This window comes from Accipiter gentilis, chromosome 29 (genome assembly GCF_929443795.1).
Source record: "Accipiter gentilis chromosome 29, bAccGen1.1, whole genome shotgun sequence".
In the NCBI taxonomy this organism is placed as follows: Eukaryota; Metazoa; Chordata; class Aves; order Accipitriformes; family Accipitridae; genus Astur; species Astur gentilis.
Genome location: NC_064908.1, coordinates 6937589 through 6952828, shown reverse-complemented (window position 1 = coordinate 6952828; position 15240 = coordinate 6937589). Strand labels below are relative to the sequence as shown.

The 15240-nt window shown below is 46.7% G+C and overlaps 1 protein-coding gene across 2 annotated transcripts; it reads right to left on the bottom strand.

Annotated features, from left to right (window-relative positions):
- Window positions 1-711: 711 nt before the first annotated feature.
- On the bottom strand, window positions 712-13934 carry TMEM183A (transmembrane protein 183A). Of its 2 annotated transcripts, XM_049831790.1 has the most exons (8): window positions 13777-13934; window positions 13019-13108; window positions 9799-9954; window positions 7348-7507; window positions 6017-6197; window positions 2600-2680; window positions 1782-1937; window positions 712-904 (listed from the first exon to the last, which is right to left on the bottom strand). In XM_049831790.1, exons 1-8 carry the CDS (start codon window positions 13871-13873, stop codon window positions 719-721), a joined length of 1107 nt encoding a protein of 368 aa, XP_049687747.1. In that variant the 5' UTR covers window positions 13874-13934; the 3' UTR covers window positions 712-718. The 2 variants fall into 2 exon arrangements, with proteins under 2 accessions (XP_049687747.1, XP_049687748.1); XM_049831791.1 differs by lacking the exons at window positions 13019-13108; window positions 13777-13934 and adding an exon at window positions 10216-10845.
- Between the last annotated feature and the right edge of the window lie 1306 nt (window positions 13935-15240).

Here is a 15240-nt window from a genome sequence, read left to right as displayed (position 1 = left end):
CAGTTATTTTAGTTTATCCCTTCCATCTCCTCTCCCTCCATTTATCTTCTCTGAAAAGCACCTTCTGGTTTTAAAGGTTTCGATCTTCTTTTCAAAGAGGAAACATCAGTGTGAGAACCTGGAGTGTCTTTACAGTCAAGAAAGACTTTTGCCTTACAAATCCTCTTTGAAATAATTCCTTTGTTTGATCATTTATGCTTTTTTCTTTCCCTAAACTCGTATCTGTTGGACTGTGAATTAGCATTATTGTTGATCACTGCTGTTTTGCTTACTGCTTCTCAGACACTGAAATATCACACTGTGTTTGAATGCAATCATGCTGCAATAAAACAAACATGGATTTTGTTTGTAAATTGTTTCTGGTCATATTAAAACTGGAAAGCAAAACCTCCTGCTTCTTCCCAAACATCAGAAAACAGGACCACTTTCATTAGCACCAAAAGGATTTTAAATGAACAGTTCCAGGGACCTCCTTTCAAATCATAAAACGTGAATTTTACATAAAAGTGTGTTTACAAATAGTTTCTGCTTTACACTCAGCTCTGCCCATCACTGACCAGAAGTTATATACATACAGACTAGCTCAGTAGCTTCAATCACTTGCAAGGAGACTGCAGAATTTATTTAAGAAATAAAAATAGGATTTCCTGATTCCTAGAAATTCTCTTCAGCCTGCCAGATACTGTCACCTCCCAGCTCCTGCAGACGCAGGAGAGCACTAAGCTTTTGGAGAAAAGGGGTACTGTGGGTGCCACCAATCCAGGAGCCGCACACTATGCACAGGGTCCAGCACAACCTGCACTCCTTGGTCAAGGCGTGGTTTCTTGCCATTGCGAACTGGGGCGTCCTGGAACACCAGGCGCACGCGATGATGCCTCATGTCTGTGCTCACATTGATGGTGAACTGCAAGAAAAGAGACCAGGAGGTGCTTCAGAAAATCAGAATGATGAATAAATAGAGTTTGTAACAGTACATTTTTAGATTTTGGGTTTTTTTAAATTCTTCTAAATTGTACAGGTCTAAGGTATTTCAGGTGCTGGCAGTGTTACACTCTGAATCTACAGCACTGGTTTCAAACCAGTTCTCTCTAGCTGGCAACCCCAAATAATAATGCTAGAAGTGAACCTAAAAGCAAGTGGCTGTCAGAGGAAGTCTGAAACTCACTGCCCTACTCTTAAGTGAAGCCAGACTGAACCTTTCTCAGGCACAGGCCACTTCTCAAACCCTGACTTACAAGTACACCCACACATGCTGCCCCATGCTTTACCACTATTCTTGCCTAAGCACACCTGCTCTGCTGCTGTCTGGAGCTGAGTTTGTGTAAGTTGGCTTAACAGCTGCTCTTCCTCCCAGCAATCAGCAGTCAGGGACCATATACACATTGAAAGAGTTTGCTCAAATAGGTTTTTCCTCTCAGAATTTATTGCCATAAGGTAAGGAGGTATTTTCTTGAGGGAAGACTTCCTCTTCTCCTGCATCCCTAACTCTTGTACCCTGCTGGAGTACTGAACAACTGATCTGCCCCAAGATGCTGCACAACCACAGCTCCTTGCAGATTCTCTACATCATCTGTATTTGCTGCACCAAACAGGGAAGAGCTGATGGAAATGCAGAAGCTAAACCAAGGAGATCCTCAGCACTTCCTCTTAATCCTAAGATTCCCAGAATTAGTTTGTTCATGCAGCAGTATGATTTACACAACACCAAAGAGGTGTCCTCTTCATCTCCTTACAGAAACTACACATGCAAAGTTTGCCTGGCAGATTACTCAAGCACTTACCAAGGTAAATGTCATACCCATGACTATTGGCACGAATATGAAGTTAAAGGTGGTGATCTGCAGTAGACAGCAATCCTGATCTGGATTTGTATGGACTTCTTCATACTGAATTGGTGGCTGAAGACCTTTGCAACACTTGCTCTTAAATCTGGGAGACTTGAAAGAAAGACAGACTTATTTAGCTAAGCAGGAACCTATGATGAGAGTTTGGCCGCTTCTCACTGATGCTGACTAGCAGGTTCTCACCGTAGTCCCACACATCTGGACAGAGCATTACGAGAACAACAAATAGCCATCACTTGGGACAGACAATTTGCAGGACCATTTCTTTAGAGGGGAAAGCTGCAGAATTCCCAAGGTTGCCTGAAACTACTTCCTTCTCCTGAGACCAATTACTGGAGGTTTTCATTGGCAGTGTTGGCTTTCTTCCCTTCTCTGGGAAATCTTTCCAAGGGTAAAACAAGAAGTTTTAGATTTTGGTCTACATTTTGATCACTAAAGTGGTCAAATAGTCTGGTTTTTGGTAGTAATCAGTAGCAATGACCAAAAGATTAGATTATTTGGTGTAACAAATGATTCACATCTTACAGTGGAGAAAGGATACCAAATGAGGAAATAAAAATGTGGGATTCTAAATGTCTTGGTAATACACACTGAAAACTGAGTGTAGTTTCAGAATGTGCTTTAGTTTATCATAGGAGTCAGAGTTTCCATTTATGGTCTGAACACACAAAAAGTTTCCACCTTCCTTTCTACCACCCAGAAAAATCATTACTGCTTCAAAAAAAGTCACAGCCATTCTCATTCTTCTTTCATACCTGCTTTTTGAACTTGAAGTTGAATTCCCACATTGCTTCTTGTCTGTTCCCTTCAATCTTTTTGCACCAGAAAAGCAGACACTGTGGTGGGAAAAAAACCCAACAAAAAACAAACACAAAATTATTAAACCCTTAAAGGCACCACTTTAAGTAAGTTTTAGCAGAGCATAAAGGCTACCAATTACAAATGCAATTACATAGGAGCAGTTAGGAGCCATTTATTCAAATTAATTATGTTCAAAGAACACACACAGCAGTTTAGGTATCCCAGTTTCAAGTTGGCCAACTCATCATGCAACTGGATGATACAACATGTAGCCACTGACGTGCTAAACAGAAAAATCCTGTTGCGCAATTTGTCCCTTTAGTAAGGCAGAGATGAGCAGTACAGATTCACCCGTTTCCTCCCACCCACCAAGAACTCCCTTTAACCTGGGCTCCAAACAAGACTAAAGCGAGGAACAGCTGAAAACAGAATAAGGATCAAGAAGGAGAGAATCTAGAGGGAAATGCAAAGACTAATACATGAGCTATGAGGTGACAGATGAGAAAGTTCCTAAGCCACTGTGGTGTCAAAAGAAGGTCTTGACATCACTAGGCACTGACTATCATACTTCAGAGTATAAAAACACTGCCAGGATAGCACAGTCTGATCAACCTACTGTCCCTTTTTTAAAAGAAAATGAGAAAAGGGCCTCAAACAGCATCAGAGGTAATCAGCACTGCCCTCCCATGCAGACATACACCAGGAGTCCTGCAATTTAATCCAGTTATCACTGTGTGGTCCACAGGATCCATCCCAGCATGCAGCACTCATTCTAGAGCAGGAGTCTCAGCAGAATTCCTGCATTAAACTGAGTAGGAGGGAAACTCCCTGCCTACCAGTGAGTAGAAGCAACTATCCTTCAACAGCCGAGAAAAGAAGCTGGCAAGTCAGTCCAGCCATCACTGAAAGTGTTTCCACACCACAGACGCCAGCCCACCACAGCTGGTCTTATCTTTTAACAGTGTCAGCGGGAAAAGAAAGAATAATATGGTTAAAGACAACTCCTTATGATCCATACACAGTCTCTCCCATGCCGAGAAGGCCTGATTGGTTGCAGTGAAACACACATTTCATTTCATTTCATTCCAGAATAGCGTGACCCCAAATGAAACAAAGCCAGAGCCAGCCTCCACCATGGGGGCTCCATAATTAGAGACTACAGGTGATACGAGACCCTTTACTTCAACTCTGAGTCATGTCCATAAACAAGAGTCCTTAAAGGACCTTCATCACAGCAATCTTCACGAGGTGAACAACTATGCTATGTGGAGTCAAGCTCAGAAACATGTGTCAAGTAATCTCCACCTGGGAGAAGGTAGCCCTCATTTTTTTCTGATAAAAACATTCTCCAGATCTTTTTTAACTAAGGTAAGCAGCAGATGCTGCTGAGTTTAACTCCACCATCAGTGGCATTTGTAGTTCACCTGCAGAGACAGCCTGGTCTAGCAACTTGTTTGGTCATGGCAAGTAGTGAAGCACAAAATGGTCAGTACCTCCTAAGGGGCAGAGGATGTCGTCCGCGGGTCAGCCGTCCTGCCCTTCAGACGCGCCGTATGGCCTGCCGCTCCACCAAAAATAATGGGGGTGTCTTTAAAGGGCAAACACTTCTGCTGACACCATAACGGCTCCAGTGTCCCACACAAGCTAGGCTAGGGAAAGAAAAAAGGAAATTAAAGAGGAAAAGCTAGATTTGATAACACCCGGGTCTGGGGTCTCCTCTTGCCACATGCAGTTTATGTAGGCATTTGCCATTAGTTTCAAAGACCCGTAAAGGTATAACCAAAGCCCATGAAAGCAAGAACATGGGGAGGCAATGTCAGATCCTCCTCCGTACCCACTGTGCTGAAGCATATCTGTGCACAGTAACACAGGTGGAGCTCCGAGTCTTGCAATGCAGTAGTACAGCAAGACCAGACTCAGGATGGCTCTTTTATGCTCCAAGGGGTTAGGTCAAACCTCTACTGTTCTAACAAAGCCTTGTCACTATTTAATTTCCTTTTTTAAAAGCTGAACAATAAAAGACTGCACTTCAAGAATCTTCCTCAAACCGTTAGTACAGTAGAAGCGCTAGCAGTGGGCACCAAAGCCGTTATGATGTCAACGTGAATGCTTCCAAAATGCCAACCCTGACAGAATCACCTCAGGGTTTCTAGCTTTTACAGCCACGCTACCAGATCCGAGCAGTGGTAAGGAGTTAGACTCAGAAGGACTAAAGTTAAGTTGGAATTTCCTAGAAATGTTTTGCTTTCTATTTTTTAAGAAAGATAATACCCAAACTGGGCATTCAGGAAGAGAATGAAGAGGTCTGGATGCAGAGATAAGACTACACACAGAACTATGTGCTTTTCTCCTGCTCTGCAGCACCACCTGCTTGTGTTACTGCTGGATGCTCCCTAAGCAGTATGACATTTTTTTCCAGTATCCACCCAGGGAGAGGAAGAAAGAAAGAAGCGATGTCACATACAGATAGATGAGGTTGCTCTGTTTTGCGTGGAAAAGAAAGTACAACTATTGAACCAAAACCACTTCAGTTTGGCTCCAAAAACCTCATTCAACAGGTTTTTGACTTTGGATTTGGAGGACAGAGAATTCACATTGTTGCTTAAACTGCTCACAGAGTATCAGCCAGTTGCAAGTTAAAACCAAACAAGAGACACAAAGGCATTTCAGAGTTAATGGTCAACAGCAATTAAGAAGGAATGGATATGCAAGTGCTCCAAGCTGGGATAACAAAGGGAATTGCCTGCCCACACCAGAGACAAACCCTTTACAGCCCAACACAACTGCAGCCCCAGTCCCAAAGCAGACATTGGCTCTGCACATTTGCCATGCTCACAACCTCACTACCCTCCCTTGCCCAGACACCAAAGACGATGGATGACCTACAGGAATGTAGTATGAAATGACTCCCTTTCAGAGGCTATCAGTGTCACTTCTGATCTCTCCAGATGCCTGCTATGGAGAAAAGATGTATTCTGGCAGACAGTGTCAGAATAAAGCAGAAGATATAAAAGCTGATTCTACTGCAACCTCCTCAGCAACAAATTCGCAGCGGAGGAGGGGAGAGCTGCAAATATCCCTAGCAGTTCTGACATTCAGTGAAGCAAATGCCTTTTTGCTGATTACAAAGATGTTGTGGTAGGACTTAGGCAGAACTTACCCAGAAGAGTAACTAGAATCCTCTGCAGTAGCAACTATGCAGATACAAGTAACCAGCATACTTTTAAAAATCATTATTCAGAGTTAGTAATCATCCTACACCCAAGCTTCACTGACAACCATCTAAACATCAATTTTTCTTCTAGAAAGAGAACAAAAAAACCAGAAAGAGCAACATAGACATATCCAACTTCCTTAGTGATTCCACTTACTCTGGAATTTTTTAAAGTGCTGGGAGTACTGTCTGGAATAGCTGGATTCCTGGAGACTCGAGATGCAAAAGGCTCGTACATGTGGTACAGTGAGCGGATGACACACGCACGGAGACAGTGCAGCTTCTCCATGGACTCTGGCCGCAAGCGGAGAGGCAGGTACGCATCCAGACTGTAGTGCCTGAAAAGCCAACAATGAAACCCAACACATGCTGAAGGGTCAGAATGCCAGAGATGTGCAGAAGAGAGCTATGAAGAGATCAATGTTGAGAGAAAACTGAACATCTGACTGATCAGAGGACCTCTTGTCAACTCTGAGTGCTTCAAGGGTGTTGTACTGCTCTACATGAAATCAAATGACAGTCTCAGGGACTTTACCTGCATCAGACAGGTTTCCAGCATACACATAAGCATATCATGCTACAAGTCCCCAATAATTCCTTGCACATAGTTTGCCCAGAGATACCAGATGGTGTTTTAGCTGCAGGATGCACAATGGCCTGCAGATTCCTGCAGGTTCTCAAGGACTCACTTTAGCTGAGCTCGACTGCATGCTTGCAGGCAACTGCCTGAGCAGTCTGAACGCCTGCGCTCAAGGGTCATTCTTTGCTCAGATGCCAAAGGAGCCTTCGCTAGGAAACTTCACACTAAAACAGGGGCAAGGATGACCATGGCTGCTATTTGCTCTGTACTCCTGCTGCTTGCACCTCCTGGGCAACAGATATAGAAATGTAAAGAAAGTGTTCTGTCCTGAAGGAAAGTCCAAGTGACATACACCAGGACAGAAGGCTTTGTTTCAAGTTTTGACCATGTCTTTGCTCTTCTTCTCTTACTTTATTTGTAACTAACTTCTGCCACAGAGACAGCTCCAAAATGACTTAGCAAATGCCTTAGCTTCTCTCAGGCCACCCTAATTACGGGAAGGCGGCCATGATCAAAGCCTGAGGCAGGGTAAGTTTTTTATCAGTGATGTTTGCCTGTCTTTCAGTAAGGTAACAGTGCTGAACTTACCGTAAGCACTTGGAGTGCTTTACACACAAAGCACACTGTCAGACAAGAGCGTGTAGGCCACAAGAAGCAGAAAAGCACACGATGCTTTGAGATTTTATACACAGCACACAGGAATATGCCACTCAGATCCATTTCTAGATCCAAAGAGGATGCAATATAACACAACCCCTTGCCAAGTGAGGCCCACAACGCCATGTCAATACGCAAATATTATAGGACCCTAGCTTATAGGGAATTATTCCCTTATTTACAGCTCTGCAGCCAGCTGATCACTGCTGAAGCCTCCTACAAATAGTTCAAAAAACTCTCTAGAGTCTCACCTTCTGTAGAGCCTGGTCCAAAAGGCAGCAGTGCAGGTGACAGTCCAGGCTTTCTTGCAAATCAAAGAAAACCGGACAATGTCTTCAGGGCGAATGTAGGAAGCCAACAACAGCCAGATATCAATGGGGTATTCTTCTCCGCCACCCCCATCAGGATTTTCTAAATGCAATGAAGGTATGTTAGTTCAGTAAATAACCTCTTTTATCAAGTCACATCTAGAGGCATGTGCTTTATTACCGGTAGCATAGGGTAAGCAGCTGAAATATGTATATACACACAGTCAGCTAAACAAGCCCAAATTAGTACAACTTCATTATCACTGCTACCGGTTTTCATCAGCATGCACTTGCCCATCCGCACAACCATTACACTTTCCCTTTGCTGGATACATGCCATCATTTATCCCTGCTGCACTGTTCGCACAAGTATGCAAAGTGGAAGATTCAAAGAATAATTCGGGCTGAAAGGGTTCTCTGGAGGTCTCTAGTCCAAACAGCCCAGCTCAAAGCAGGCTGAATTAGATCATTTTGTTGAGGATCTTGCCCAATCAAGTTCTGACTGTATCCAAGGATGGAAACCCCACAGCCTTTCTGGACCCTGTTTCAATGCTTGACCCTTTCACAGCTGAAAGATAACACTTGAGTGGAGAAATAAAAATTGGGTGGCAAATACAGAGGCAACTTTATGTAAAGGAGGGCCAGGCTCATGCATTTTTATCAAAACTGTTTTGACTGTCATCAAAAAATGCTTTACACTAGAAGTCCCTGAACATTAAGACATTGCCAAGCTTGCCAAGTCTTTGTTCAAATGGTCACAATATTTTTGTAGGAGCTCTGCTAAGATGGGCAAGCAATTCTCTTCTTCAACTGGCTAATCAGCTGCTTTTCTTAAATCTGTAATTTCATTAAAGCTTCCTGGATGGGAAACTTTTAATGCAATTCAGATGAACAGAATGGCCTGTTCTCACTCTCAAAGGTGTCAGAACTGCTCGACCAGAACTGAAGGTTCAGAAACTCCTTTCATTCCTGCGGTGTTTTTAACACCACATGTCTTTCCACAGACAATGCTCCAACTTTAGGAAAAAAAAAATTAAAAAACATAAATAGCTAAACAATACCAAGCATTAGGAACATGAAGAAAGGAAAAAGAAAACAAACAACTTGTAAACAGTGCTAACCAAAAACACTGCTATGAGGTTTGTGAACAAGTGGCATAAAAGAGGTGTTTAAGAACTTGAAGGTGACAGACCTAATCCTGAGACAGCAGGTTAATAACAAAGGGCAGTATTTTATCCTCATGTGATAATTGCTACAGTCATTGCCAAAGAAAGCTCTGGATATGATCACTTCCCTACATCACTACAGATTTATGGCAGGCATAGCCACAATGGGCTGTAACATCCACTTTGCTGTTTCAGCTCTGACTCAAGAAGCCATCAAACTACACAACTGCTGAAAGGCATTGAGTGCAGCCAGAAGCATCATTGGTCTATTACATTTTTTCTTCCCTAAACATGTAGCAGAAATAAGTAAGACAAGGTTGTCGTAGAACAGAATACTGTCTTTCCAGACTCATAACTCCTGTAACTCTAGCCACTCAGATATTCTTATTTACCCAGGATTCTGAAAGATGTCTTAATAAAAGAGATTAAACTCCTATCCCGGAGGAGTACTGTGCACCTACAGTCCATGGTGGATGTTGATGCATTACATAACTTAGTATCAACATTAATAAAGTTAAGTTTTCCTTAAGCTCAAGAAACCAAGTTAAAATTTGTTTCTCAACTTGAAAGCAACCTGTTAATAGAAACTCCTGCAGGATTCCACAGTGCAGTAGAACAGTTTGCTCCTTACACTGCATTGCGACTTGCTTTCTATAGAGTTGCACAAAGTGTAAATGCTGAAGGATACATTTCCCTGGAATTAACTTACTATGATGCCACCAGGGCCAAATTCACTTGCCTGCTGGAAGAAGAGCCCTCTAAACTCATTTGTAACAAACCACAGCCTTGGAAACATCCGGAAGACAGAGCTTGGATTTTGCCAACAAATGCATCACGGACAGCAGCATTGTTTTTTCTCCAAAGCAAACCCTGCTTTCACCAAGATGTGTTCAATGAAGTAACATGTCCAGTGGCAAAGTTTCACAACTCTTTTTAAGAGCAGCATTCATTTACCAAGGTTGAGAAAAGTTTACTGAAAGCAACGAGCACTCAGGCTTTGATTTCATGCCCAAGGCTCTGCCTTTGTGAAAAGACGCCACCTCTGACCAAGTCCCAGCAGATTTAAAAGTGATTTAACCCTTGGCATTTCTTTGTGCACATACAAGTTGCAGAATGCCCCGCAGAGCCCCGTGACTAGCCCATAAATAAGCAAGCACTAACATCACACACAGAGAAGATGCAGAAGCAGCCCACAAAGAGCCCCCCCAGGAGAGGCTGGTGACCATACCTTTGTGCCTTTTGCTCTTCTTTTTTCTAGATGCAGCTCGCCCATTGATGCTTTCCTTTGTATCCATTTCATCGCTGCTGTCGCAAGACTCTCCTGACACAGAGAGAACTTCCTCAGCAGGAACACACGAAGCTTCCAAACCACAGAGGGATTTTACTAGAATGACAAGCAACGACACAGTAACTATACTAGCAGAGAGAAAAAGGTGATCCAAGTTCAGGAGATACTTGAGTGGAACCACTGCCACAGCCACTGCTAGGAATGCTAACTGCATTAAAGCTTTCTGGTGAGTGACACAAGCAAGTAAATCCTGCGACCCAGGATTACCTTGTCAGAGAAAGATTAGCAGGCGTGAGTGAATTGGAAACATAATTATTTAGCTTCGTGTTTTAAAGAATGAACAATGAGGACGATTACCAGCACATTATGCAGATGATCCCATCGGTTTAGTTGAAGCTGTTTACAGTTCTGAATAAAACAACAGGTTCTTTTTCTACAGTGCTAACTGGTTCTCCTGCATACCAGAGCTTCCTAGCATGACCACCGTTCAGCCTGTATAGAGCCAGCACCTACTCTGTAATTGTTGTATGAACACAGAGAAGATACACTCCCTTCTCCACAGGATAAAGAGATCCTGTGGCCAATGACACACAATCCATCAGCGATATAACTCAGTGCCAAGCATACAGGAGCTCCACTTATCCCAGAATTTAGTGAAGGGAAAGACTCTGGCCTGATGAGGAAAACAGCAAGTCGAATCAGTTGGTTTTGGAGGCTTTTTCCTCCCTCTGGGGAGATGTTTAGACCCATCCCTGTTAGGAAATATTATTTTTAAAACTTGATCTGTCAACTGAGGTTTCACTGGGGCAGAAAAATCCACATGAAGCAGTAATGACAGTCTTGAAAAAGAAAGGTGCGGTCCTACGTTACAGCTGCATGAGGCACTGTCATAGATAGACCAGCATTGTAACAGAATTACCAATGCTTTGCAAATAGTCTGTAAAATTCATTCAAGAAAGTTGAATTTCAACCTAATGCACTGGGTGAAAAAAAGGACTTCTACCAAGAGGCACCTAACCATGCCAGAGGAGGCTTGCACTGCTTGAGCTTTTCTAACCTAGCACAAACTGCAGCCCAGGAAGGTTTTATACATCATAGTTACAGTCACCAGAGCCACTGGAGAGCAAGATGTGCTATTTGAATTAAAGGGACAGAGTAGCAAGAAAAAAAAAAATAATTCAGGAACTGACCACAAATAAATTCAGGTGAGAGAGGTTCTCATTTCTAACCACAGAACAACATTCTGAGACAGTAAAATAGCAGATGGAAAGAGAGTCTTAAGATAGAGCTTGACGATACCCACTGACTAGAGATACTTTCAGTGCTTTCCTAAACCAGTTCTTTGCTTTGCACAGTTTACTCTGTAAACTGTATGTATTCACGACAGTGGTATCCCTCACTGTCAAATTGTACTGCCCTCTCTACGTGACCTTTTACAGTCAAAAATAAAGAGAAGTAGATGGCAACACAAATAGCAGTAAGTTATGACATCAAATACAGCCAAGCAAGAGAGGACAACGACTGACAGAGACTCAGAGAGGGGTTTAGAAAAAGAAACCCTCACACTCTGCAAAGGAAAGATCAACATCTGAGTTGACAACACAAGTCTATTCACACACTGAATCACACTGCATTGCAATCTTGAGAGAGGCACCCTCTCGTCATCTCACAGCCATAATCTCCACCCCATCCCTGGGGGTTAGGGATGGGGAGGAAAAAAGCTCAGTAAAATTCCACCTGGCCTTTGCTCCCCTCTCTGTGAAGCTCCCTGCTTGCTGGCAGTCGCACACAGTGCGAAGTTTACTTGGAGCCAAGAGACAGGAGGTGAGCAAGGCCAAAGGCTAAAGCTCCCTGGGCAGAGGCTGCCGTCTCCTCCCGGCTGCCTGCTGTCCCCATGCCATGGCAAGCTACACCAGATAAGGCCATAGCATGCGTCACAACTACACCAGATAAGGCTGTAGCACAGCCCTGGGGCTGGGGAGGAGAGATCCCGAGGATCCCTGTGTAAGGAGGGGAAAGCCCCAGTGACTCTGCCCTGCAAAGACCTGAGAAAAGGGTGAGCAGGAAACTGCTGTGACCTGGAGTCATCTAGATAGCGTGGAGGTGAGCCAGAAACAGAGCAGGATTTTAGGAGATGGGTTAAGCTGGCCAAAGCAGGTGATGCTGGATGCGAGGACTCAGGGTGGGGCAGGAAGGAAGAAGACAACAGAGTTTGCCAGGTATGATGCTGAAGTGCAATACTTTGAGGCAGTGCCTCAGAAAGAATACAAAAGGGTGAACAGGAGCAGGAATGGGAAGGGAGAGGCCGCCAGCCTATTAGAAAGGAGGCAACAAAAGGGAGGTGCCCTGATCTTAAAAGCCGGTGAAGTAGGGCTAAAAAGGATATTCACCAGCACCACTGCCCTGTACAGTTACCCCATGACAGGCATTCACGCAAAGAACATATTTTCATTAAATGGGTAAGATTTCAGCAACATAACAAGAGTTTTCCTATACAAAGGGTTCAGCCATCACTGTCAATGTAATAACATTCACCTCCAACAAGCGCAACCAGCTACATTTAAGATTCCATGCCTAAACATTAACATTTCTGAAGCAAACAGGGCATGTTAGTTCAGACTGCTCCAAGCAGCTAAAAACCAAGGAGGAAGTAGATAACAAAATATTTTAATACCTTTCCCAGAAACTGCTTGTTTATACAGTTCACCAGGGGAACAGCAACACCCTCAAAAGACCTCCTTGCAGTTTGCAGCACGGGGTGGGAACACATTTGCCAGAACTATCATAATCTTATTCCCACTACAAAGAATTTTATCTGCTAATAAAATTGTCTACAGTTTTATAGGAGGTAATAAAGACTCCTATCATGTTATTTTCTGCTTCAAGCAGGAGATAACACCCAACGATTAGTGGGAAAGGCCTTCCATTTCAGGCACTAACAAAGACTCAGCAATTCTTACTGGACTTCCACCAGGCTTTCTGCAAAACGTCTTGTCTAAGATCCTAAACACCCGATTCTGCAGAGGAACAGAGACTCATTTTCAGGCACTAAATGAGACAGATTTTCTCAGGCCACGGAAGGGGAGTTTCCTACGTCATGCAGAGGCCAGCAAAATGGGGAGGCAGCCTGGGGAAGGCAGGGTCCCCAATATAGACTCACCTTCCTGCTGAACTGCATTGGCCACAGCTTTTTTCACCCGTCCAGATTTCACGACAGCTGGGTCTGAGTTAGCATAATCTGCCACTGTCACTGCAGGAGAGTCGGGAAACAGGGTGTCAGCGGGATTATGGATTATAGGGGAGGGGATAGAAGGTCTAAGAGCCACGATCCCTCAAGGGGACGCTCCCGATAGGAACAGACACTTGAGCAGGAGGTGCACAAGCAGATGGAGCCCCGGCAGAAAGGTGCAGGCCAGGAGCCCCCAGCCGGCCTCTACCCCAGCCCACCAGTCTACCAGGCCCAGGGGATGTAGCCCCTGCCCAGCCCAGCCCAGGTCTCCCTCTGCCTCCACCTCCACCAGCGCCAAAGCCCGCACCCCCCCTCACACACAGCCTAACTCAAGCCCGGCTGATCCTCTAGGCCCAGGCTCCACCTTCACAGACCAAGACGGCTCATTCCCAGCCCAGGCCAGATCCCCCCACCTCCAGCCGGAGGCAGCTCACTCTCCCGCTCCACAAGCCCGAGTGGGCCCGGCTCACCTCCCGGCTGAGACTGGACCCCTCCTCACCTCCCCTCACCCAGGCCAAGCCCAGGCCCCTCGGGCGAGGCCACTTCGTCCCTCAGGCCCCAACCCAGGCCCAGCCCCTCCTCTCCGGCCAGAGCAGGCCGTCTTCCCCCGCTAGGACCGGGCCCCGGCCCGGGCCCCGCTCCCCTCCCCGCCCCCGGCCCGGCCCGGCCCGGCCCGGTCCGGTCCTCACCGCGCTCGGAGCACACGTCGTCGGCCCGGAACTTGAGGCGTTTGCGGGCGCCCCTCTTGGGCATGGCGGCGGCGTCGGGGCGGCCGCGCGGGGCCATGTCCCGCCCGGGGCCGCAGCGGGGCCGCGGGGACAGCGGGGACAGCGCCGCCCCCGCCCGCCCCGCGCGAGACCATGACATCACCCGGCCGCGCCGCTGCCGGCGCGCCGCTCTGACGTCACGGCGGCGGGCGCAGGGCGGGTAGCCCTGTGTGCTGTCGTCGGGTGACCTCCACCCACCCGCTCCCGTTTTCCCAGTAAGAACAGACCCGGTACCGGCGGGTAGCCGCCCCCCCGGTAACGAGGCCCCTGGGGGGATTCTCCCCCCCCCCCCCCCCTCCAGTAACGAGGGCCTCTGAAGTAATTGCCCCCTCACGGTAACGAGGGCACTTGAGGGGATTCCCCACACACACCCGCCCGCCCTTCCAGTAACGGGGGTCTATGAGGTCATTGCCCCCCAGTCCTCCCAGCTACGAAGGCCTCTAAGGTAGTTGGCTCCCCAGTGCTCCCAGTAATGAGGGCCTCTGAGGTAATTGGGTCCCCAGTCCTCCCAGTAACGGGGACCTCTGAGGTAATTGTACCCTCACAGTAATGAGGGCCCCTGGGGGGATTTCCCCCCCCTAGTCTTCCCAGTAATGAGGGCCTGTGGGGTAAGTGGGTCCCCAGTCCTCCCAGTAACAAGGGCCCCTGGGGTGATTGCCCCCTTCCATCAGTCCTTCCAGTAACTTGGACCTCCGAGGTACTTGCACTACCCCCCAGTCCTCCCAGTAATGAGGGGCTCCGAGGCAATTGCCCCTCCCAGTAGCGACTCTCTTATACCCACAGCCCCCCTGAGCGCTTCCCTGGTGCCGATGCCTGCGTCATCCCTCTCCCCCTCAAGTCCCCTGCTCCAGCCATGCCCCCTACCCTGGGTGTCTGCCACCACCCCGGGGTGCCCCAGCTTAACACCACCCCCCACCACCACCCTGCAGATGACCACCAACCAGTGCCTGGGAGCACAGCCTGCACCACCAGCTCCCAGAGCCCACCTTACGTCTTCGTGGTGGGCGACACCTCACCTGCGGGTGCGGTGATGGGTGGTTGCCGGCTGTAAACCGTATTTACTGTTTCTTTTAGGGCTAAATTGGGTGCTCGGTGCTTGTGGAAGAAGTGATGCCACCTCATGGGGGAGTAATTGTTTAAAGAGGATCTGCAAACGGAAAACAGGAGCAGCAGCCCCAGAGTCTGACAGCGATTTCAGGGCCTGTGTACCCCTGAACATTTGTGCCATGCTGAAATGGGGATCTGGGCACTGCCAAGAGCAGATGCTGGTTAGGAGTCCCAGCCAGTCCTGGGGGCGTCCAAACTGTGAGGCTGGTGGGGTCCCGCTCCCCTCCTTTGGGATTTACACAACAGCAGAAGAGCACAAGCCCTGTCCCACTCTCCCTC

What these genes read in the sequence shown, in the direction of transcription:
- TMEM183A (XM_049831790.1), bottom strand. Translation starts at nt 13,873, where the DNA reads ATGGCCCCGCGCGGCCGCCCCGACGCCGCCGCCATGCCCAAGAGGGGC. An exon ending in TGGACCAGGCTCTACAGAAG is followed by an intron (nt 6,198 to 7,347) that starts GTGAGACTCTAG and finishes TTGGCTTTTCAG; the next exon opens with GCACTACAGTCTGGATGCGT. An exon ending in TGGGTATGACATTTACCTTG is followed by an intron (nt 905 to 1,781) that starts GTAAGTGCTTGA and finishes CTTTTCTTGCAG; the next exon opens with TTCACCATCAATGTGAGCAC.